General features: G+C 34.5%; 1 protein-coding gene and 1 pseudogene across 1 annotated transcript; both read right to left on the bottom strand.

Moving 5' to 3' along the window:
* Nucleotides 1–1016: 1016 nt before the first annotated feature.
* LOC113235924 lies at nt 1017–4371 on the bottom strand (annotated as a pseudogene).
* Nucleotides 4372–11073: 6702 nt separating this feature from the next.
* On the bottom strand, nt 11074–25186 carry LOC113235593 (FACT complex subunit Ssrp1). The gene is made up of 13 exons (XM_026471354.1): nt 25037–25186; nt 24770–24955; nt 23879–24094; nt 23514–23692; nt 22637–22876; nt 22082–22210; nt 19008–19169; nt 17835–17967; nt 17399–17580; nt 16551–16659; nt 15006–15287; nt 13462–13581; nt 11074–11696 (listed from the first exon to the last, which is right to left on the bottom strand). The coding sequence occupies exons 1-13, from the start codon at nt 25085–25087 to the stop codon at nt 11595–11597; spliced, it is 2091 nt and encodes a 696-aa protein (XP_026327139.1). The 5' UTR covers nt 25088–25186; the 3' UTR covers nt 11074–11594.
* Nucleotides 25187–25382: the final 196 nt, after the last annotated feature.

The following is a 25382-nucleotide window of genomic DNA, read 5'->3' as shown; positions in this document are numbered from 1 at the left end:
GATTTTTCATGTATCGGATAAAATATATCGATAGTACTAATCGGTACCGAATGATACGATAATATCAGATTGATTCGATATTTTTTTTAATGTCGATACCTATCGAGCACTCCGGTCCTGTGTTCTGCAAGATTTCATCATGACAGCCGGGACGCGCTCCCTTCATAACCCTGTCGTTTTCCGTTACTCGTTTTACACACAATTTAATTTTTTTACCTTTATTTCAGTGGATGGAACGAAAATCCGTACATTTGCTGGTAATTTCCGTAGGTGAGACCAGAATTCGGTAGATACACTGACAAATTCGTAGGTTTTCTACCATCACTGCGCAAGTGTGTGACAACCGGAGCGCGCAGAGTATTGTATATCTGGAGCGCGCGAGGTGACATAATGTGAAGTTCACAAATTAGGAAAGGCAAGACCAATAAATAGGTGGGGCCAAAAAGTAAAAAAATAATTTTTATATGAAAAGTGCCTCATTAATCGCTAAACCTATTTGTCAGCCGATATTCAGACGGAATGCTAATCGAATTTCGGTGTACAGTCAACAGTACGTCAAGCTATACACTTATGTTCGAATATCGCCTCAAGTGCAACAAAACAAGACTCGTCAGTACGTATGTGCTGCCGTCTGCACGATGTCGAATAAGGCTGCTAACAGATTGACTGCATGTTAGTAGATAATGCGTGAGGTCATAATCAACTTGTGCAGCCGAGACTAGACTGCAATAAGTTAATTACGACTTCACACATTAACTGAAAACATGCAGTCAATCTGTTAGCATTCGAATTTGAGCACTGCGAACAACTACGTTGTGCACTGTTAAATAAGTACATACCTACGAAGAAATGCATGTGCAATTTACTATGCCCGACAAAGGCGATTTCAGTGTTAGGTAATTATCATAGATTTTGTATATAGCTACCCAATTATGGTCACATGCATTTCAGTTAACTGAAATTGCAAGTAATCTATAAAAAAAAGCGATGGGCGTCATATGAAATTACTTTATTGAACATGTAAAATCCGTATTGACATGAGGAATGCTAGTTCTCATTTACAAAATAACACAAATGTAAAATTTGAGAGACAAATCACATCGAAAACCTACCTATTTACTAACTAAAAATACAACATACACTTCAATTTCCTAAAATTATTTAAATTGTCCATCACGATCAAAGTCATGAGGTCTGATCTTAGCTAAGTTTGGTACCATTATCAGCATTGAAATTTACAATGAGAAGAGGTAGGTTTAATTAACAATAAGCCATCATAATCCTTGTATGTAATCTTTCTCTAATTTTACATGGTGTAGTCTGTCCAAAACTCTAGTCAAGAATGCAAACTTATAAACACTGTAAATACTATGGCATATTCAAAGCACAGCTTTGAAAATATTGTAGGTATTAGACATACAAGTTTTTAAAAACCAAAGTCATCTCAAAAGAGCATCCTGTAGTTACAGCGAACTTAACGAGGGAGGGCTAACTGTACAATTCCCCAGTGATACACGCTAACTCTTAAACATTATTTTTGAGGCTTAGAAACCTACTACCTTAGCCTGCGGTGATCTTTCCAAAGTCTGCACATGTTACACTTATAACTATGTCAATACTCCTCTGTAGAATGAAAGTCATGCATTAATTTTATTGAATAAAAGTAAATTCATCGTAAAATTGGATTTGATCAACATAAAAATTTATGTAGAAAATAATTTCTTGGTGTACATTACAGACTTTGGAAAGCATGTTCCGTTGTAATAAATTAAGTCCGAGTAAATTATTCAATATGAACATGAGACGTGTTTCCAGCAGGGAGATCATTCGCTTTCCTCCTCTTCCTCACCACCCTCCTCTTCATCATCGGACTCCTCCTTCTTCTTCTTGGATTTCTATAAAAGAAAAGAAAGAAATTGTATCTATTCAAATGTAGGTGAATTAGTGGAGCCAAAAGTAAATACATGTTAATAGGCAGTGATCAGTAATTGAGATGGGACATGAAGACTTACGGGTGCAGCCACCTTCTTTCCCTTCTTCCCTCGCTTCTGCGCCTTCTTGCCGCCACCTTCGCCGCCGCCGCCGTTGGCGTTATATGACTCCAAGTCTTTAGTATATTGTTCTTTTGCCTTTGCCGCTTTCTCCTCCCATACCTGAACATTTGCAAACAATTTAGCAATCAAATCGATAAATAAATGTAAATCAAAGACAAAGGACGCTACATGTAAAGATAATAGACTTACACTCTTGTCCTTCATCCCTCTCCAAATTTCTCCGCCTTTCTTCGCGATTTCAGTGACTTTCAGTCCAGGGTTGTCAGCCTTGATCTGTTCCCGGGCACTGTTCAGCCACAGCATATACGCTGACATGGGGCGTTTTGGTTTGTCCGACATTTTTACTTTTTTCCTGCAAGAAAACATGACTGCACTGAATGACAAAATTTAGCTAAAAACTGAGAAAATTAATGGCAACAGGTTATGCGGGCCATGCTCGACGCTACCGAGTGCATGCCTAGCCTTTACTCCGCATACGAGGCACAGTAAGGCGGCGTTTTGGCGGGAAATGGTTTTACGCGACTTTGTAGTAGAAATACGAATTTCCAATAATTAATAATTAAATCAACAGCTAAAAAACGCACTTTAGAAATTAAGAATAAGGTAAAAATCAACAAAATCACATATTGCCCCATATAACGAGTTCACTGGCCCAAGCTTGGGTTGACGAGCCATTTTGTTTTCACGATTTGACTTGAAAATACGCAATAACTAATAAACCCGATATTACGAAATAATCCCTTAACTATTAATCTAAAACTTGTAGAAGAACTGTTACGAACCTTCAATGGAAAAGATTCGAGAAATAAATTATTGAAAATAAGGCGTCCTTTCCTATAGCCACGCTACTAAGGAAAGTACGGCGATGCCTATGGCCATGTTTGAAGTAGAATTCCAACGTGGAATGAGAGATAATTTTACAAATGACGGATTGACTACTAATATTAAGCTTAATAAAACACTTGACTATCAGTAGAAAAATTATTAAACTTACCTGATGGCAAAAATTTTGAAATTATTTTTGAACTGGTACACAACCAAACTGTAGACGTAGAGAACCAGAAGAAAATGTATGGAGCTCGAAGCAAATGTTCCCGTGCAAGGCTTGGGTCGGTCGTATCGCGTCGCTACTGTAGCGCCATCTACGACTGTTCTGATTGGCTGAGAGAATACACGTTGCCAACCGCACGGAATCTATATGGCATCCTGTACTACGTATATCCGTGACGTATAAGTAGCCATGAATTTACAATTTTGAGTCTTATGGTGTACACGTAACGTAGAAATTTGTACGTATTTATAGGTTTCATACATTTACTTCCAATATTTATTTTGATGAAATTTAGATGTTTTAAGCATTAAAATGTTAAAATAACTACTCTAGGAGTTGACTTATGAAAGATACTAGTATATTTGGCTCAGTTTTTTATAACCTCCTTATAAGAAGTACCTCAAAAAATGACCCAGTCCACTCGAGACTCCCTTTACCAAGCTTCTAACAAAATTAACTCGCGCCACAATTCAAATGCCGCCAACGTTTATTCGAAAGCATAAAAAGCGCGGCAAACGAACAAAATCTTAGGGGGAAAGGGATGCCAATAAAACATAGCGCCTGAATGGCAGAGCGTTTGTTTACGATTTGATATTTCGTGGGAACATTGAGTAGTTTTTATTTCTAAAGAAATAAGGGTGATAAGACCTACAGATTATAGTAGTGAAACACATTCTTGAGCTCTTGTAATAAGTTTTACAACTATGTTTAGTCAATCATTTGGCAAATTTTAAGTTAACAAAATAATTAATATTCGTAATAACGTAATTCTCTAGTTGTTAAAAATTATATAGTTCGATAAGATTTCGGACATAATATGATTTAAGACAGTGCTGATGAGGAAGAGTCGAAAATGAAAAGGAAGGCCTTTGCCCTATAGTGGGTCAATTCAGGCAAAGAAAAGCTAAATAATAGATAGTTATTTTGTGCACACTATTAGAAAGATATCCCTGTCAGACATACTCATTCGAGATTTATTTTCCAGCATACAGGCTAATAAAGCAAAAAGGTTTAATGTGCAGTCGTGCAGCGTAGTAGGTAGATAGATACACATGCTGAATCGTCTTCTAGATCCATGCCAATCATAGATTTAGTATATAGGTACCCACAATCAATTTGTACAATGCCGCGAACTCTCATTTAGAACGCGACCCGTGTTCAGTGTATGAAAGTATTACGCGTTGGTTTACTCTTACTCTCAAGTTATTACTAACTCCTAATATTTCTTATTGTTACATTAATAGAATATACATTACCTTGTGCCATTTAGTTTTAATTCTAGTGTCTAGACCCCATTTGTATAGGTGTTCTCGTGTTCTCATTATCTCTAGATAATGAGAACACCTATACAAATGGGGTCTAGTAAACTAGGTCTAGCTAGAGCTAGACCTAGTTTACACTATTATTCATACTTAAGTAGAATAATATACCAACAATTTTAAGGGCATTCATAATAATTATTCATAAATATAAATATTGTTAGTTACGCTATAGCTACTTAAACGTTATTTCTTTTAAATAGCTTAAGCTTAAAAAGAAATAAGTAGGTACCTAATTTATCTATACGCACAAAGAGCCAAAAATATAATATATCCTCGGTGCTTACTACTTTCCTTTCAATACCTCTTAATCTTACCGACGCATTACTTACTTATTTTAGTAAGTAGACGTATTCAGGAAAGTTACAATCAGGATCTAGCCAATTATATTTTTTGAGTATCTACCATAGGTATCTACTTATATATGTAAAATTTCATTACAACATCACCTAAACGTAGGTACGAACGTCAAGTCCACAAGGCAAATAATTCAAATTCTTAGCTTGTTAGCGTCACAAGAGCGACGCAGCAAAACGCTTCTGCATAATTATTATTTATTTTCATGTATTCTTTTTTTTTTATAATAAAGTAGCAGCTGTAAGAAGTAGCTTTGGTTGTAGTCGTCAAGTAAAGACTTCCAATAAAATCACAAAATATTCTTCAGTGTTTCATACGTACTGCTTGAACAGTTGCAGTGGAGACAGATCGTTTTTGTTTTTATTTATTTTTTGGACTCGCTTAACAATGTTTATGATTATTTTCTAATACTAGCTGTAGCCCACGACTTGGTCCGCGTAAAATTTTTACATGCGCTATATATATATACATATATATTATAACTAACACTAACACACAAATAAAAAATTTCCAGTGTGCAAATGTAAGAAATACGATTTTCTGTACAAAAAGTTTTTTAAAAATACTTAGGTACTTGACTTACCCCTTTTTAGGGGTTGTTTTGAAAAACCCTGAGACACGTGTTTATTTATTATGTATTTAATGTATCCAAAACAAGTTTGAAGCAAATGACACCGCGCGTAAAAGTTTCCAAACTAACTTTAATTCCCCATTTCAACCTTATTTAGGTGTAGTTTTCAAAAAATATTATGGCAATCTATTACCAGGAGCAATATAGAATATGTATAAGTTAAGTTACAGCTTTATAAGTTCAAGGAATACGATTTTTCATACAAATATTTTTACCGTTTTTCACCCTCTTAGGGGTTGAATTTCGAAAAATCCGTCCTTAGTATGCCTACACTGAATAAAAGTAACGTACCTTGAAGTATTCATGTTTCTTGGACTTATACTTTTTGCTGTGGGCACATCTACCAGTGGATAGCTCCGGACTCTAGGTACTCCTTTATATAGGTAATTATATACATATTATAATATTATAGAGTTTACGTTTGTCCACCAGCTCACCTAATGGCAACTGAAGATGTGGACGAGGAATAGTATACGTTCGCCTAGAAGATACCTAGCTGTGCACTTCGATCCTAAAAATAACCATGTTGTAGGGACTTCACGACTTCTGTGACCTTACAGATAATACAAGGCGTTAGATGAGGAGATCCCGGGTTAAATTCCCGGTAGAACTAATTTGGGATATGAACTTTTCTAAATTAGCTCTGGTTTGAGTTTTCTGGGTTGGTATCCCAGGGTAAATTTCTTTGATCTGGTACTCATAGTACAGGGAATTACCCAGATTGTGTCCAATATTACCTCGGGAGATATACGGGGTGTAATCTTTAAGTGTGCCGAGGCGATTATTCCGTAAATTTATAAAATATCAAAAACCTTTAAACTGATATCGAAATTACATATGCCTAATGAGTAAAACAACATCATTCATTTTTCAAAAATAGTACTAGAAATATCTCAAATTTTAACGTTAAATGCTCACATACTTTAGTAATATGACATTCGTAGAGAAGCTTCAGTTTCGAACAACTGCTTTGAATTCAAAATTTTGTACCGACTTAAAAATAAACATCACCTTGTTTTTATTCAATTAAAATATAGGTAGTTATTATAAGTACTTTACTTATAGCAGTTTCGTTATCTTTAAACTTATTGTTAGAAACCTTTTAAATTAGGTCATCTAAAGCCTTTCTACGAATGTCATATCATATTTCTAGGTAACGTACTTTCTATATCAGTTTTAAGGCTTTTGATATGTCTTATATTTACGGAAAAATCGTCTGGGCACACTCGATTACGCCCAGTAAAACACGGCAAAGAGTAGTTCCAGTGGAGCTAAGCTCTACGCATTAAGAACTAAGGGTCGTATTCTAGAACTCTACTCAATGCTCAAGTCAGGACTTGAGTATGATTTCAAGCCCTGGAAATACTACCCTAATGGCAAGGACTTGAGTATGATTTCTAGCAAGTACCTGCCATTAGGGTCGTATTTCCTGTGCTTGTGTTTCCATTGCAATCCTGACTTGAACATTGAGTAGAGTTCTAGAATACGACCCTTAGAAACGAAATGATCGAATGATATCTTACGTTTACGTGACTTTCGTAAGCACACTTCCGGTGACTTTTAAGTATCTACACACATACTTAGTCATGGTTATAATTAAACTGTGACTTTTTAAAATAACATTGTCGATATGGCATTTTTTTTGGCAGATTGTATATCTATTACAAGTAAAGTCAAAATATGTAGGTAACCAATGTAATTTCACCGAAGGGATCATAGGGTACTTATACCTACGTTTTACGATTCAGTTTATAACTGTTCTTTTCTGTTCGATTAACAATTGGGCTTTAGTTCTATAGGTAGGGTAATTTTTTTAACTATTCTTTTTTCGTCCGGATCCTCTTTCTAGACAATACATCGCTTTTAAGAAATGATGCTTTATGACTGCTGCAGTCACTTTTTGCAATGCGGTCCCCTTATTCGTAGCTCCTTTTTTGTAAGCGAACTTGGGATCACAGAAAGACCGTGGGTAGGATTCGTTCCTTAGAAGGGGCTGCAAATCATTTGTTTAGAAGTGATTGTTTTTATAACAGATAGTTACCATGATTTTTTACCCAACACTGCGGTAAGCTTAGGACGGTACAACATTAAATCATTTGAGAAATATCATTTAACTTTATGTGAATGATACTAAGAAATAAAATTATTTTTCGGATCTAAATCGCGTCCATATTTCTTTTTTCAAACATTTCCTACAGGTTCCATCGAACGTTGGTTTGCAAAAACAAGTCTCCGCGATATATATCCGAAAAATTGATTCATTTTCTATGTATAACAATTTATTGAGAATACCTTGCAACTGAAATTCAAATTCTAAAATTCAAAGCCAATTTTTCAATTGTATATAGCCTATGGCAGTTGCTCAGAGGTCGTTTGACTCGTAATTCTGATTGTAATTAATTAATGATTAAATAACAGTCTAAAACAGTGGCAACGACTAATCTTCGCTAGTGACATTTAATTAAACAACGGATCGGAAAGGAAAATTGTGTTACTATAAAAACGATATCAGCACCAGCATTCACACAATATAATAAAATAATACATATCAATGCCTTACTTTCTTAAACTCGTATCTTATAAAGAGTGATTATTCAGGAAGTGCTAAAACTTTCTAATTATTTTAAATTTCTTATCAAGGGGGTTAATTTGGATGCATTACTTTAAGAATAGGTAAATGCCAGTGTGTGAATATGAAGGAAATGTGATGTGAAAACAACCTGCAAAATTTGTATATACAGTCTTGTAATTTGTATATACAATGAGTTTGAGAAAGTAGGGCGACGATATGTAAGGTCTTATGTAGAATTTATTTTAAAGTGATAACTTACAAAACACAAAGTTTTAATGAAAATAAAAAACAAAATTTAGGATATCCCTACGATTACAATAAAATTCTACAATATGTTAGGCAAAGCGTCGTACCAATTCAAGGAAAGGGTAAAATAGAACAGAATTATCTAGTTCGTGGAACTGGTGCTGCCTAAATAAAGGGTTTTAACCGTAAAAGGAATTAACTATTTATTAGCCGTAAGTAATCAAAGTACCTATCTACGTAACCAGATTCCCGTTGCTATGCAACAATAATACCTATAAATACGTATACTTATTAAAGGCCGTAAAGTAAATAACGCTTGCCTTCTGAGCCAGAACATTTCAGTTTTATAAGTAAATATGCAAGGTAATTTATAAAGCAACGAATACAGTCTTTAACTGTGAACTTATAATTGTACAGGACAGATGCCAATAAAATAACATTAACGCATGATTTTTTTACGTTGTCCTTGCCTATATTTGTTATAGGTATCAGTCTTTCACGTCTCACGGCTGGGCGCGAGTCGTCTCTAAAAATATTTACTGAGACCTTAATATGCATTATATTATTCGGTGGCGATAACTTAGCTTTTAACAATGATAACGAGTATTATTCGTAAGTAAGAATATATATAGGTATAAAATTCCCTGTAACTTTTCACTTCGAAAACGATACGTGTAATAGCTACGAAAGATTTATTGTAACAGCTATTCAATACCCGTCTCCATAAAGTTTTTTCGAATAGAAGTTGATAAGTCATGTGAATCATCCATGAGAGCACCTACCTAATTGTGTAGTCGGACTAGTATGCCTTCCCTGTATCACGTACAGAATTAATAAAAATTGCACTATTCCATTCCCTAATTCTGCTCGTAGGTACTTATATTAGACACAAGGCAAAATTTCAGAATTGCATGGGATCAGATCATCTATGGATCAGATGTAGATAGATGGGTGTTATTTACACATACTTATTTTTCTAGTGTATAACTACAAACATTCATAGGTCATAATTAGTGTGTTTAATCAATGGCCGGTATTATTATTTTTATTGGCTAGAGAAAACAGTTGAATTTTCGTTCTGCGTGTTGTTTTTTTGTAATTAGCTGTGTACTCCCAGCTAATTACAAAAAAACAACTAAACTAAAGATCGTATTCCAGGACTCTACTCAATGCTCAAGTCAGGACTTGAGTATGATTTCTAGTGCTTGAATACGGCCCCATGACTTCCTTTAAAATATTTTTTTTTTATTAAAGGAAAGTAATTAGGGATGTTTTTGTGGAAAAAAAACCATATCGATATAATATTCTATATTCTGTAGAGTTCAAGAGTAGTAGGCAGTAAGTAGGGCACTTCTCACCAGTGACACTTTATATTTTTGTCAACGATTATACTAAATGCGACATTAATATGATAAAGACTTAGACGATAACGTTACCTACGGACATAGTTCCTTGTTTTCGTATTAATATCACATAAACCGTATCTTATCAAGAATGAAATGGCATAGAAAAGATAGTTTAAAACCAAATTTAAATTTATATTTAGTTCATTATTCCTCTAGCTTGTTTATTATGGCGTTCTATTATGTATACTTTTTATTGGTCGTTTACCCTACTGTATTGCATGTTTCACCGTTCCATGAACGCTTTACCACGTACAAAAGGAGATGCCCCAACGAAGGGGATTGTATGGCTTGTGTAAAAGGGAGCACAGTAGAGTAGAACGGTTTCGTTTCGAGTTCGCGCCCTTTTTTTGTGAGTGGCTGCGCGCTTGGCGTCACATCAACCTCGCTGTTAATTTTTTTGTATCGGATGATTATTGTCTCAGTATGGCGTTTAGCGTCGTTTTGTAAATTTTGTATACTGTTCTGAGAATTTCAACGATAGCACGGTCGATAATTATTGATATTATGAGGACAAACAGACGTGATCTGTAAAAAACTGTTTTTTAATATCTATTCATGAAAAATAAATCAATTTAATGGGGATATTACACATTACATTTTATCGCAATATTCATTGAAGTATGTTTTCACGAGTTGTAGTCACGCGTATTAACATTTTATACCAACTAGCTGGTGCCCGCGACTTCGTCTGCGTAGACTAAGTACTTCGAGTATGTAGCCTAGTGTATTATAATAATTTTCATACTTTTATTCGTTCTTCATACAAACTCGCAGAACTTATTTCACCCCAAAATTAGCCCTCGTGCTTTTCCTATTCCATCTATCTCTATGACAAAATTCATTAATATTGGTTTAGAGTTTTAGGCGGGAAAAGGTAGCAGATAGAGTTAGTTTCGCTTTCATGTTAGTTTGGATTTACAATCCAATGATTCTCGGAACATTTGTTCGAATTTAAAAAAATTACGCATCAAACATCAATCAGAAACGGAGTATGATTCTAGTAAAATACTTTATGGTCAATATATACTTTTTTGTGAAAACCGAATTCGTATTTCGCTATACCAAAATATAATGCAAACAGTACCTACATCGATTTTGAGATCGATCGATATTCAAACAAAATATGCAATATCTCGACCACAGTAATCTGGCCATACATTTTCTTGCGGTACAGCGTTGTGGTCACGTTTTATTTGCCTGTAAATTGTCTTGACTCACTTTTCATGGGTTAGATCACATAATATTTTGTGGTTGACATACTAGATATAATAGATACGGGAAAAAAACAACCACTTATTCAGAAATTAAAGTTCAAATTAAAACAATGAAATACAAAGCACATCACTTTATTAAAAAATACTTACCTAATAATAATACTTAACATCATGTAACATACATTTAACACTAATTTTATCAATTTTGTTTTCACATAATTGAGGAGTTTCATATATTTACATATTTATTGATAAGAAATATTAATGGATTAATGGGAATGGATTTAGAAATATCACAATACTTTCGACTCTCAAAACAAAAGATACAATAATAATAAAAAGAGAATCTATGGTTCTTATAGTATAGTGCACTAATTAGCAATACCTGCGACAATGATTATAATATAGGACCTGCCATACATTTGACTTAATTAAATTATCGATGCTTAATTTCTAAGGAATTGTTAAATTTAAAGAAACCGGAAATTTACATATAAATAAGTAAATCCCCCAATTTTGGCAATAACATTATAATTAAAGAAAAGTTCATGTATTTACAATCGGCGATAGAATTTTCAAAATACATGTATTGGATATACCATTAATAAAGCAACGTAAAGACGGTTCATGAAATTGATCATGATTGAGTTCTAAACCAAAAAAAGTTGTAAACAGACGGTTTGTGTTACTTGTCGTACATTTTTGTCGTAATTGAAATTCACATAAAGTAATAGAGTTGAGATTTTAATCACTTCCGCTCCCACTTCCGCTTTCATCTGCCGACCCCATGGACGCGTCTGCCTCAGAAGATGAACTTTTTGATTTTTCTTTCTTCGTATCTTTGCTCTGTGGAGAATAATCACGTATTATGAAAAAGTTAAATTAATCTCCCATAAATTCACCACCATACAATTCAAACTTCCATAAAATCACCACGTTTTTCAAAACAAACTGGGCCGTCCATTTTGCCACTGTCGTTCAGTTACCGTTAAAATTATCTAAGCGTCAAGAAATACTTGTGCATTTGATAAAAAATAATCTCACCTCCACAAATAGCATTTTTAACCATCACTCAATTGAATACAATATTGTTTTTATCTTTGCAGGAGTTTTTTTACCACTGAATGCTTAAGACAATTTTGACGCTCACTGTACTTATCACGTGGTATTATTAATTCTTTTTTAATTTATTTTCCAAAACAAAATTTGTGGTAGTAGTTAGTAAAACGAATGGTAGTAGTTAATATACAATAACAGCTTAATATAGGTTATTGATTGTAAAAAAAAGTACGCCAGGTTTATGATCGTAAAAAAAAGTACGCTGTAATTTTTTTGGCTAATTAAATGCTATAAAAAATCAATATACTCCACCTCATAAGATAAAGGGTGAGAAAGAAAAGTAGGAAGTGTTATAAAAAGGTGTATCGATAAATCTTCTTTCCAATTATTAAATAATGTTTCCTGACCACCCTTGGACATCTCTTTTTAGAAGTGAGGCGTAGTTTTGAATGACACCCTCTGGCTGAGACAAATTAGTACTAGATCTTGATATAGTGGAATTACCTATATTCATGGTTGTCAGCAGAAGACACTAAGATTTTAGAAGATTTTTTGAATAAGCCTGCATCATAAAAACACTAACATAAACTATTAATTTCAATTAAAGAACAATGTTTAATTTGGATTCCCAAAATTTTTTTGTCACGATCGGTTAAAAATTTATATCCATCTAAATATACTTCATAAAATAAATTACATTCATAATACTTTGAAAAAGTTAGAGAAAAAGTGAAAAGTTAGAAGGCATTGTACATTTTTGTTTTTGAACGTAACACAAAATACATTTTGACATTTTAAGCGTCGTTTACACTTGCCATGATTTCTTCATCGATTAACCTTCAACTTGAAAGGACTATGCACGAAAGTTACAATAATTGTGATACCGACTAATCTTCACTTCAAAGTTGTCAGAAAATTGAAGGAGAAATTACCTCAACGTTGGACAAATCGTTAGTGTAAACGAGACTTCAAACTAAATGTCTAAATCTGTGTTGTGTACATTCAAAAATAAATACTAACATCACAGTCAATTTTATTGCAAAATTTTTAGAAAATCGTATCTCTGCACCATTTTTATCTCATGCGTCTGTCGTAGTTCGTAGTGAATCTACGTGTTACTTTTAATGTGGACCCATGTATACATACCTCAGAAAAATATTTAACTATTGTACTACAAAGTAACATTAATGTTCATTATTAACCTCAAAAAGAAAATGTTGCTTAAATCAACTTTCTCTAGTTAAAAAAATATTAATTCTGTATAATCAGAAACTATATGGAAATACAAATGAAACAAATGAAACCGTGCCTCTGCGATTGACGGTAGTCAACTTTTTTTACACTGTATGGAATTTGGGCATTGTTCTTTGAGAAACTTAATATTTTCCACTTGACCAATTTAGTGACGTGAATGCCTTTTATAGGCTTATATATATAAACTATGCCTTACTAAATGTTGCTTTTCTGTTTGAATGTATTTACATGTAATCTATTGGTTTCCCAAATAAACAAGTAAACTTGTTAACTTCTAGATTTTTAATAAAGTACTCACATCCTTGCTATCCTTTTTCTTATCTTTCTCCTTCTCCGAATCTGAAGAGCTGGTATCATCGTCAATATACTCCTTACTAGTAAACTTCCCTCCAGACCCTGCGCTCGTGTTCTTTACCTGCTGAAAATTCGTAATATTACGGTATTAAATAAGTGGTTTTAGTTAAATTAGAGCACGTTTTGCGATTTCGTACGTATACAAACTAAGTAAAAGTGACTGCTTCCCATTATACCAATTGGTCAAATAAACAAGATTGAGGTCACGTGGCTCCATTACATCAACCATGTGATTAGGTGAAGTTGTAATGTAATTAATAAAATTGATAAATTAATTTGTCTTATTTTTCTCTATTGTAATTATATGACTAAAGTCAAATGTGATTTTTCTTGTCTTTTTAATATTATAAATAAATATTAGACAATACGTTGCTCTGATCCCAAAGTAACTAAAGCCCTAGTCTTATAGGAAACAACGACGGCACCACAAATACCCAGACCGGAGACAATATAGAACAGTTTTCTGCTTTGACCTGGCCGGGGATCGACCCCGGAACCTGAGATGGCGAAACCATGAAAACCGTTGTACAAGCCACTCGACCACAGAGGTCGTCATTATTATGTAACCTGTAAAGAGCTCGAAACACAGGTTTGTTTGAAAAAACAAATATACGCGATTTTAGATCCAGACTCTTTTTTCTGAAACTGAAGCACTCTATATAATTAATTATCGAAATTATTCCAATTTAACGAAATAAATTACTATTCTCAAGTAGTCGATGATACCAGTATCAATTATACTAATTGATCCGTTCTTTGTCTTACAAAACCTCAGTCGCGAAAATTTAATCATTCACCTTCATTCATTACTCCGTTTTTTTTTAATTTTATGATTAGTTAAATAACATTTATAATTATTATTTAATAGTATTACTAGTCTCCTTTTCTTCCTTCATTTGTCATAAACAACGCATTTCCATTCTGGTAACTTGCGAGAAAGTATATAAACTGTGAATTACGTTGTTTTTTCTTAACGATAAAACTGAAACTAAATAAGACATAAAACAAACCGCTTACATGGGGTTGTAGATGTCGTTTCGCTGATTCCATCTCAAGTTTGTTAAAAGTTTATGATAAGGACAGAAGTGTTGACTACCGAAATAGACAATACATTGACCATGCATCAATCAATATAATTATATCAATTTTAGGTAAATCAGTACAGAGTACTAAAAAACTGACCTCAAAAGTACGTGGAATTATATCTATTTGCCAAGTTTTATTGAAATCATTTATCGGAAAGTGCGCGAAACCGGATTAATTCCCTAGTTTGTCATCCTTAGAGGTGGAATATTTTCTTTTCAAATTTAAATGGGGCCCACTACTGGGTACCCTCTTTCCAACAAAAAAAGAATCATCAAAATCGGTTCACAATTGCGTTACCGCGTACTATGCGTACAAAAAAAATAGTCGAATTGAAAACCTCCTCCTTTTTTTGAAGTCAGTTAAAAAGACGAACAATATAATTTCCTTTCATTTAATGTTTACCTTTTTCGCTGTACTGGGTTTGGAAACTTTTTTCTCGGCCTGTTTACGTTCCTTCTGGGCTTGCTTGGTCTTCTTCTTAAACTCGTCAGCAGCGCCACTGTCTTTATATTTCTTCATAGCTTGGTTGTATTCCTCTGTGACCTTAATGCCAGGGTTGTCATCGATGATCTTCTTGCGGCTCTCGTTAAGCCATAACATAAACGCTGTGGCCGGACGTTTAGGCGCGTTCACGTCTTTCTCGCGTTTCTTCGACTTGTCTTTGCGCTTGCGTGGCGTTTCTGACTGTAATACAAATTACATTTAGATTAATTTATGTAACACTTAATATGCGATCAAAATATAAAGTAAATTAATTTCTTCTGTAAGTGATGACTTGCAGTGATCGCTGATGGCAATTACTACGCGACGCTCGGGGTCAACCTTAAATTTGCTGTCCCTTCTATTTTCGCAATTACAAAAGTAGTTCGTTCGGGCAGGCCTGGCCCGATTGTGCTTTCATGTTCGCCTGCCGTCGCCATCTTTGTGTCGTTCAGGATATCGGTTTTTCAAATAGTGGAATTCGGTTTTCTAATTTAAATTTAAAAAAAATTTAACTAGTTAGGGCTCGGCCACGTTCGCCGTGGCCTCCATTGCTGTGCCGCCCGGGGCCATGGCCCCCTCTGCACCCCCACGCTACGCCAATGAGGCACATCCATTACACACTTAAGATTCCACACACTTAAAAAAATCATAATGATCTTTAGAAATTAAAACATAGCGAATACTATTTAAAATAATTATGTAAGATGTATCATTCCACTCTGAATGTCTGATTTTTACGTTAGTTATACCATAGATGGGAATCAACGAGTATATAACCAGAAATAGAGGCGAAATGTCATTTACTTTGTTTGAAAGCTATTTTGCCATATCATTACTGTAACAACTGCGCTCCGATTGGCTAGCCCGAGTTCGAAACAATTGACGGGTGTCGTCGATGGGTGTCGTCAACTGTTTCACTTCACATTGACCAGTTAACTTGAGCTTTGCTATAATGAACGAAAATTGCAAACTTACACATTTAATTACCGATTAAATTTGATTCCGTTTGTTTTGTAATTAGATGTTTTGCTGTTTTTCCTCCCACCACCGAATGATACAGCACGCCATTGTTAGAGTGATTGATTATCTTTATTACAATAAATACAGAATATTTTTTGGAATATACGTAGACGTATACGCAGGTCAGTGGTTGGCCTGTCTATATTTCAGTGCAAACGGGAGTTGATATTTATAAGAGCTGTATCGCTAATGCGTTACCAGGAATATATGGCCCTTATTTCGTCTTTATTTCTGGTTATATACTCGATGATGGGAATGGTCCTCGGCCCAAAACATTGTTGAAAACTTCCGCGTGCTGTAGACGAAAATCGACCTAGAATATGGGCAGCGCGAGTTGGGGTTCCTAGTGTTCACCGGCGAGGATGCTTTTTATGTTGGGAAAATGTTTCATTTATAAGGCATTTGAGTCGAAACAGAAAGGCGGTGAAATAAGGGAATACTAACGATCGTCTTGGCTTTCTTTGGCTTCTTTTCTTTCTTCTTCTCCTTCTTGCTGTCGCCGGAGCCCCCTGATGCGTCCGAGTCCTCCGACGACGACGGGTTCGTATCGTATCTGCGTAACACAGTCATGTACATATTAACGATAAGTATCAATTTTGTATATCATGTTCGCCTGGGAGTCGAATTGATGATAACCGTTTACCAATTTTGGTTCTGATCACAAGTGTCTGCATTGTCATTAACATTAGTGAGTTTATGATTGCTATGTCATAAAGTTATAACAGTGATAAATAAGGTTAAACAACTAAATTGATATTTAAATAAACATTTAGGATATTGTGTTGATTTATGTCCCATGTAGCAAATATATTTTTTTTGGGAATTCAGTAATTTTGACTTCTCATAAATTGCACCCTTAATAGTAAAATGAAATTCGAAAAGAACATATTACCCAAATAAGTTCTTTTCGAATTTGAACGAACCTAAGTGAACTGACCAAACATTAAAAAATAGCGTATAATATACTCGTAGGTAACAGGTAAAGGACCTTCAAGTCCATATTTTCGAATTAAGATGCTTTTACAAACATTGGTTTATAATGCTAATAATCACGCATTTGTAAAGACATTTAAGTGTTGTCGTCTCGTTTGTTTTTATTTAACATAATTTATTTGACCTTCAGGTTGAAATGCCTAATTAAGAGTCTCATTCTCTTTAAAACGCTCTGTAGTAAAAATTACTATTTTGCACTTAAGGTCATATTAATAATAATATATATAAGGTTAAGGTTATATTAACAATAATATTTAAATCACACATTTCGAAATACAGCAAGGACTGTATATACTCACTCCTCGGCAACATCGCTTTCTTTAGCCTTGTCCGGATTGAAGTCCTCGTCGGTACTTTCATCGGAACCATCGCTGTCATCCGAATCGCGTTCCTTAGCCTCTGCCTTGACGCGTTCGAGATACGCATCCGGCTCTTTCTCTGTGTCTGAATCCCCGAAGTCATCGTCATACAGAGCTTTATCCTGGAAATTAAGAGTATGAAATTGATAGTGAACAGAACATATTTTTTTATAGATAATTATTTATAAACTAATTAATTATAAATAAGCGCTCATTTCACCTCCATCTCACCAAATGGAAAGTGACGATGGAGCATGCATACCTATATGATGCCTATTCACTGTCGCTTAGAAAAGGCTTAAGCTCCAATAAGAATACTAATAATATTATAACTAATACGAATAAGAATTTAAATCAAATAAGAACAAAAGCTTACATTTTTGCCAGTATTTTTAACGTGCAGTTTTTTAGAGGTGATGTAATCGAACAGTTTGTCGTATTCTCCCTTTTCAATGCTGCTGAACGTGTGCGTGGTGCCTGTTTTGAGTTCGATCTCGAAGTCGAAAGACCTGTGGAGTTAGTATTTCTAATAAAAGAAAAAATAAAAGAAAAATACTGTCCACTTGAAAATATGTGCTGCCAATATTTCAGTTTCCTTTTTGTAATCTGAAATTCCATTATACCTCGTCACCTTGGAGTGAAAACTTCGCATACGCGTTTTCACATAATTAGTTTTTACTCATTTTTGTTGAAGAAAAACTTATAAACCTCTTGCTCAAATATATTCTTAAAATAATATAGTATCTGAAAGGAGTATAATTTAACTACCTAATTAAAATGCTAACTACAAACATTATTGTGTTTACTACATTTTACATCACGTTTTTATTTTCGTCCTGAAAAATTACATAGAAATTTTTACTCTAAGACGACGATATGAATTTATATAAAATTGATAAGACAAAGGTCGCTACTTATTGCTTTTTTTGGGGTAGGGATAACCCACTTGGAATTTAATAAAATTATAAATATTATTATGCATTTTCCGATATCAAATTTTGTTATTAATTATTTTATAATTATTACTATCAAAACATATTTATAATTACATAACTTTATTAATTTATGGTCAAAATCGGACTCCAAAAATTACAAATTCAAAAAGGTAGGCATTATTAGAGATACGAGAACAAAAATAACGTAATTACACAAGAATGGTTAGGAGGCTACCTGAGCCTGACGCCGTTTTGACGCCTATTGCGTCTAAAATGAGTCGGTACCAATTTTAACTTGATTCAAATTGTAAAGTATGGTAAATAACAAACACATGACATGGCTTTTTATTGGTTTTGCCCTTTTAAATATAAAATATAAAAGGTAACTATGTATTATCAAAGTACTTTTGACAAAAACATAGTGTCGCCATAATATACAGATTTTGAAAATATGCGTTGTGCCAACTTTCGTTGACCAGACTACCATACTAGGTACCACTAGGTAGACTAGGTACCATGTTGTAGACAACATGGTACCATAAGAACGATTCAGAATAATGTAGAACAATTATATCTACTTAATGTTCTTATAAGATAATAATTCTATAAATTACTTGGTAGAAGAAGCTCCTCCACGAGCGAAGTTGACCGACGCGATTTCCTCGAAACGAATGTGCACAGGTGGCTTGTGCACATAAATAAATCCTTTCTCGAGTGGGTACAAGTAGCCAGCGGCTGCTTTGTACGAACAGGCAATGGCGGGCGTTTTGTGGTGACTGAAATGTACAGATATATCAAAAAAATCTGAATGATTATGAGTTTATCGAGTTCTTAGGTTTTCGCGATTATTACACTTAGGAAATGAAACTATTTTTCCGGATTTAAATCGCGTATATTTGTTTTTTCAAACAAATATACGCGATTATGAGTTTGTTCTTTGTTAGCACTGGGAATTGGTTGTTTTTAGTTGTATTTATAATAATAATAATAATAAAAAGTACATATGTGGCTGGAATAAACATGTAAAGGCAGCTCATAGTGAGGCTCGCTTTTGGTTTCAGTACTGGGTTCTATATAATAAGCCTCGAGCTGGGTATGTGTATGATAAAATTTGTGAATCAAGGAAAGTCTTCAAAGTTAAGCTTAAGTGGTGTCAGACAAATAAGCAGCAGATTAAGATGGACATTTTGGCTATGTATCACTCAGATAAACAATTTCCAAATTTTTGGAAACAAACTAAAAAGCTTAACCCAAAACCTTGTTTTCCAGCAAATATAGAGGGGCTGAGTGAGCCCTCACAAATAGCCGAAATGTTCAAGAATCATTTTATGGTGCAGTCGGCACTGGGTACAGGTTCAAGTGGCAAAAATAATAATAATACTGCCAGTTATGGTGAAAAATGGCCAAGCAATAAGCCGGTTGTAATTACTGCCGGAGATATTCGGTCTGTGTTCGGTAAAATGTCTCGGGGCAAAACTCCTGGGCATGATCACTTAAGCATTGAACATTTGCAATATGCTGGTGCACACTTACCACGAGTGCTGGCCATGTTCTTTTCCCTTTGCATTAGTCATGGATACTTACCGGACAGGATGTTAGAGACGATAGTTGTTCAGATTGTCAAAAATAAGACTGGCGATACGAGTGACAAATTAAACTACCGACCAATATCTCTGGCGACCATAATCGCGAAAGTGTTGGACAGGCTGCTTGATCAGCAGCTGGGCGCTCATATTAAGCTACACGATGCACAGTTTGGTTTTAGACCGGGTCTGTCTACTGAAGCCGCTGTCCTGTGTCTCAAGCAGACTGTCCAGTACTATACTGTGCGAGGTACGCCTGTTTATGCTGCATTTTTGGACTTGTCTAGGGCGTTTGATTTGGTTCAATATGACATATTTTGGAAAAAGCTCTATAATGATACAAGTATGCCGCCTGAGTGTATTTCCATATTAAAGTACTGGTATGCAAATCAAAGGAATTATGTTAAGTGTTCTGGGGGGCTCTCGGACGTGTACGGCCTGGAATGTGGCGTGCGGCAGGGGGGAATAACTTCTCCAGCCCTTTTTAGTCTGTACATGGACGGGCTGATTGGTGAGCTCAGCAGCGCCGGAGTCGGGTGTTCCATTGACGGTACCTTTGTCAACAATATTAGTTACGCTGACGATATGGTGCTGCTGTGCCCATCAATCAGTGCTCTCAGGAAACTCCTGCGCATCTGCGAGCGGTTTGCTGTGGCTCACGGTCTTAGGTACAACACAACAAAAAGTGTGCTGCTTGTGTTTAAGGCTGGATGCAAGACTTATAAAGTTCCGCCCGTAATGCTCAATGGTGATTCGCTTGGACAAGTGCGCAGTTTCAAGTACCTGGGACATTGGGTCACGGAATCGCTTAAGGACGATTTGGACATGGAACGTGAGCGCAGGGCCCTTTGCATTCGAGCTAATTTGCTTTCTCGGAGGTTTGCGCGTTGTACTAATGAAGTTAAAGTCACACTGTTTAGAGCTTATTGTAATTCTCTGTACACGTGCAGCCTGTGGTTGAATTATACTCAGGGTGCATACAGGGCTCTGCGTACGCAATATAACAATGCTTTCAGGGCGCTGATGGGGCTTCCACGTTACTGTAGTGCTTCAGGGATGCTAGCCACGTCTGAGATTGATAGCTTTTCTGCCATCATCAGAAAACGTATCAGATCCCTGTTACAGAGGGTGCGGGGCAGCTCCAACGGTCTCCTGCGGACAGTAGCAGATAGACTGCACGTGGACAGTGCTGTAATGCAGCACTGGACGCGCGTTCACATAACTAAGGACACCGCTGTCACGTACAATCATTATGTGCCGTAGTGGTGGCTTGTTTCCTTTTGTTTATTATAGATAATTCTGTCATAAATATGCTGTTACTAACATAGTATATAAGGTCACTTGTTACTAATACTATGGACTACGGTTCGAAATAAATGATTTTTATTTTTTTTTTATTTATTTATTTATGAACATTTATAAATTATACTTGATAATGTTAGGCTCAATTCACATTGCTGCAGAACGGAATGGTAGCGAATTTTTGTAACCATAGCATAATGAACTTTGTCAATTTGTAACTTACAATCTAGATACGAGCCAAAAAACAGATCGTGCGCCTTCCAGAGAATTCTTGTGCAGTCTCGGAAAATGTCATAGCTACCATCTCTTTTCTAGTTTGTACGCAAAATAATTTTTCCGTCTCGCGGCAGTGTAAATTGAGCTTATCTAATGAATGAATGTATTGAAAGTTAAATGTGTAAAACCCCTACTTTTTATGTTTTACCTGCCATATTTTACAAATGTATTTTTATTTTATAATATAAAATATGGCAGGTAGAGCATTTTTGTTATTTTAAGGCAATAAATGTGACGGACATAACATCCAGTTTTCGTTTTTCTTTTTTAGTTTGGGAGCTAGGCACAACTTTGCACCTGTTTTTGAGTCTTATGCAATAAAAGTATTATTATTATATTAAACTATTGGTAAAAGGTTTCTTGCCATGACATGACAGTTTTACTTCTCCCGATATTAAGTCATAATGTGGTAATAAGGAATAAAGAAATATGAAACCTGTGAAGAGTACAATAGTTTAGTGAATAAACACAATAGTCTTAAACTCTATATGCTCTCAATATTGATTATCAGGTTAATATTCACATACCCCAAAAAATCTCCTGGTCCAGTAACTCGTCGATTAATGATGACTTTCATGATTTTGGCAAGCACCTCGTATGTAGGCCCTGACAGCTCCTTTGTTATTTTGCCTTCATATTTCTCCTTTAATTCTTCTCTGCAAGTTCATCAAATAAAATGGTGCTAAATATACACAACACTTTTCTGGTAGCTTATAGTTAGATATACTCTAATAAACTTAAGTTAGTTTTGAAAATACTTATACAAAAAGTTGCAGCAAAAGATACACTGGTTTTGTTACATTTGATTTTGAAAAAGTAACCATCATTTGTCAACAATATCCTTCTTCTTCTTTTAAATGTTCTGGCCCCATCGAAATAATCAATGATTTTGCCAATGTCAAGTAAATATTTTAAGGTGCAGTAAAATTAGCCTTAACATTATTATCAACATATGTTTTACCTACAGATTGAAAGTATTCATATTTAATTTTGTGAGATCTAAATCACGTTTTTTTCTATGAAACGTGAAATGTAGAAGTCGCAACACTTACCAAAAAATCATAAAATTTAACAAAACTTACTCAGTAAAAGGAAGCTCCAAACTTGTCTCTTCTTCGTTACCAAACAATAGAACCAAATAATGATATCTTGTTTGACCCTGCTTGATAGGTGGGTCTAGAGATACAACAAAGAACATTTGTCTCATATCCTTGTGAGGTAATAAGAAGAGCCGAAGTACTGTAGACATCGGGATTTTGTAGTCAAATGTTTTACCATGCAATTGGAAGAACGTTTGAAATACTTTGATGTCATAGCGACCACTGGAAAAAAAACGCATTCACAGTTACGTATTTTTCCTACAAGGTATTTGCAGAAGACATTTGTTCTAGGTGCCAGGTTTGAAGTGGATATGGAGGTCAATCAAAATTAAACATTTCTCCAAGTAGGGCTATGTCATATTACAAAAACACAATAAGTTTTGCACAATAATAAAAATTGTTGTGCAAGAAGATTATGTTATGTTTACACACATCAAAAGGGTTTAGGGATAAAGCACATTTTTGCTAATTATTGAAAATCAGGTTTTTTAATAAAGTTTTTAACACTAAAGGTAAATTTATTTGGTCATTTCATTTTGAATTCAAATTATGAAATTGACTAAAATAATCCATCAGTGTAAAAAAAATAACTAAAAAACTTGATTTTCAGTAATCGCCAAAAATGCGAATGATCCCTTGACACTTCTGATGTGTTTATAAAAATATGTGAATAACTACCTAACATGCCATTCTATGCACTATATGTAATTTGTAATGATATCTTGACTACTATTTCTTCAATCTCAAGTTTCAATTTTACAAAATAGTTTGTATGGTACAAAAAACAAGGTCATTAACTTCTAATAAGACATGGCACTGGTAGAAGCATCTGTTAAAACTTGTTAAACATTTCTCATACCGAGGAGTAAGACACTGTAGCTCTCTGAAGATCGCAATAGCATCTCCCGAGACAGATATAACACTGGCTTTGGTCATGACCTGCTGATGGAAGGCCTCTACCGCATCCATGTCTCCCGCCAACTCACTAGTTGGGATGTGGAATCTCATTTCCATTAGTGATACTGGTGTGTCATCGTTCTAAAACATCCAATAAGTATGTTTTAACAATAAACATGATGTTTTCTTATAAAAGATTATATTGGCATTATATTATTAACATTTTTATATTTTAAGCCATAAAATTTAAAATTTACAAAACCAAATACTAAAAACATAGTTGTAGTTAAAATGAAGTAAATAGTGACAAGCTTTATAACCATTTACCTGATGAAACTCAAGTGTTACTTCATTTTTCCCTGTATTGCACTGAGACACATAGTGCAAAGGGATTTCAAAAGCTGTATTGGAGCCTACATTAAAGCTGAGCACAGCACCATTGAATTTGGCTGTGCCCCAATTCCATCCTTTGAGTGACAGCTCTTTTTCTAACATATCTTTGTTGTAGTTTGTCTTGAAGAATTTTGCAACTTTTTCTCTTTCCTGAAAATTTTTAAAACTGTGAGATGTAGCTACCAAGTCCAAGTAGTGTATAAAATGACAGCAAGTGATTTTTTGACTTATGAGGAGCTTAACCCATAATTTATATTATGAAGGATGTATTATTATTACATACAAATATGTGAGGGAATATTATGTCAATACACAAAACTCAGTGCATCCATTTAACTGCTGAAAGTGAACTATGATCTGATTACGAAAATAATGTTAGAAATCAATACTAACAAACAAGAAACTTCAGAAACCTCTTTTGCACAACAATGAATAATCAAAAAACTATTTCAATCCATAATGATCAGTAAGCTTTACATTAGCTTTATAATGTATTAACAGAAGATAATTTTATACAATCAGACATTTCATTGCAAACAACACTGGTCAAGTTGAAAATTAAGGGATTTTACTTCTGAAGGTCACTCATATCCAAAATAAAATGTGAGTATCAATAAAAATTATATAACCAACACACATACAGTTATTTGTTATACAATAATAGTTGACCTATTACCAACAATAGCTTAAAAAATCTTGTATATATGCAGTCATTTTCTTTCAAAATTCACCGAAGTCACTTAGGCAGTTTGCTAATGATTTGTTGTATTTTTTTCTATATACTACAAAATGGAATATTCCAAATGCATAAATTATAGCTCATACCTCTTCTTTAAAACCGCCAAACCTATGTAAAGTGCCGTTTTTCATAAAGATCCTGAGTCCAAAAGAGCCAATAAATTTTTGAAAATTCACTAACTCAATATCATTAGCTGTTATCTGCTCTACTTTCCCAGTCTTGCTGTTCTTGAATACTATGTTCTGATCCGTCATTTTCAATCTCCCAGGAACCTACATTCGGAATAAAATATCTCAAGTAAAGCCTGAATTAGGATAACAACAATGAAAGTAATCAATGATGTGAAATCTTACCATGGCTCCCTTTATTTCAGCTGTGACATGGTTATATTCTAGGAATTCCATTATTGATGTGATATAAGTTTTCTAGAAACTGTTTCGTTATTTAACAAGATGTAGTAAAATGTGATTCCACGCGTTTTGTCTTTTTGAGAAACAAGCGGCGGCACGACTAACGTCAAATTTATTGAATGAAAGAATGAACGAATTGCAAACAAATTAATTTTTTTAAATTGGTTTTTAGGGCTTTTGGTCTTGTATTTTGGGTTGCTATCATTAAAAAATTTCGAGGTAGTGTACGTATGAGACTCAATAGATGGCATTATTTTGTAAGGGTACCAAATGTCAATGAGTCATTCGT

This window comes from Hyposmocoma kahamanoa, unplaced genomic scaffold (assembly GCF_003589595.1).
Source record: "Hyposmocoma kahamanoa isolate Upper Pololo Valley unplaced genomic scaffold, ASM358959v1 88, whole genome shotgun sequence".
In the NCBI taxonomy this organism is placed as follows: domain Eukaryota; kingdom Metazoa; phylum Arthropoda; class Insecta; order Lepidoptera; family Cosmopterigidae; genus Hyposmocoma; species Hyposmocoma kahamanoa.
This window is presented reverse-complemented; position numbering and strand designations above follow the sequence as displayed.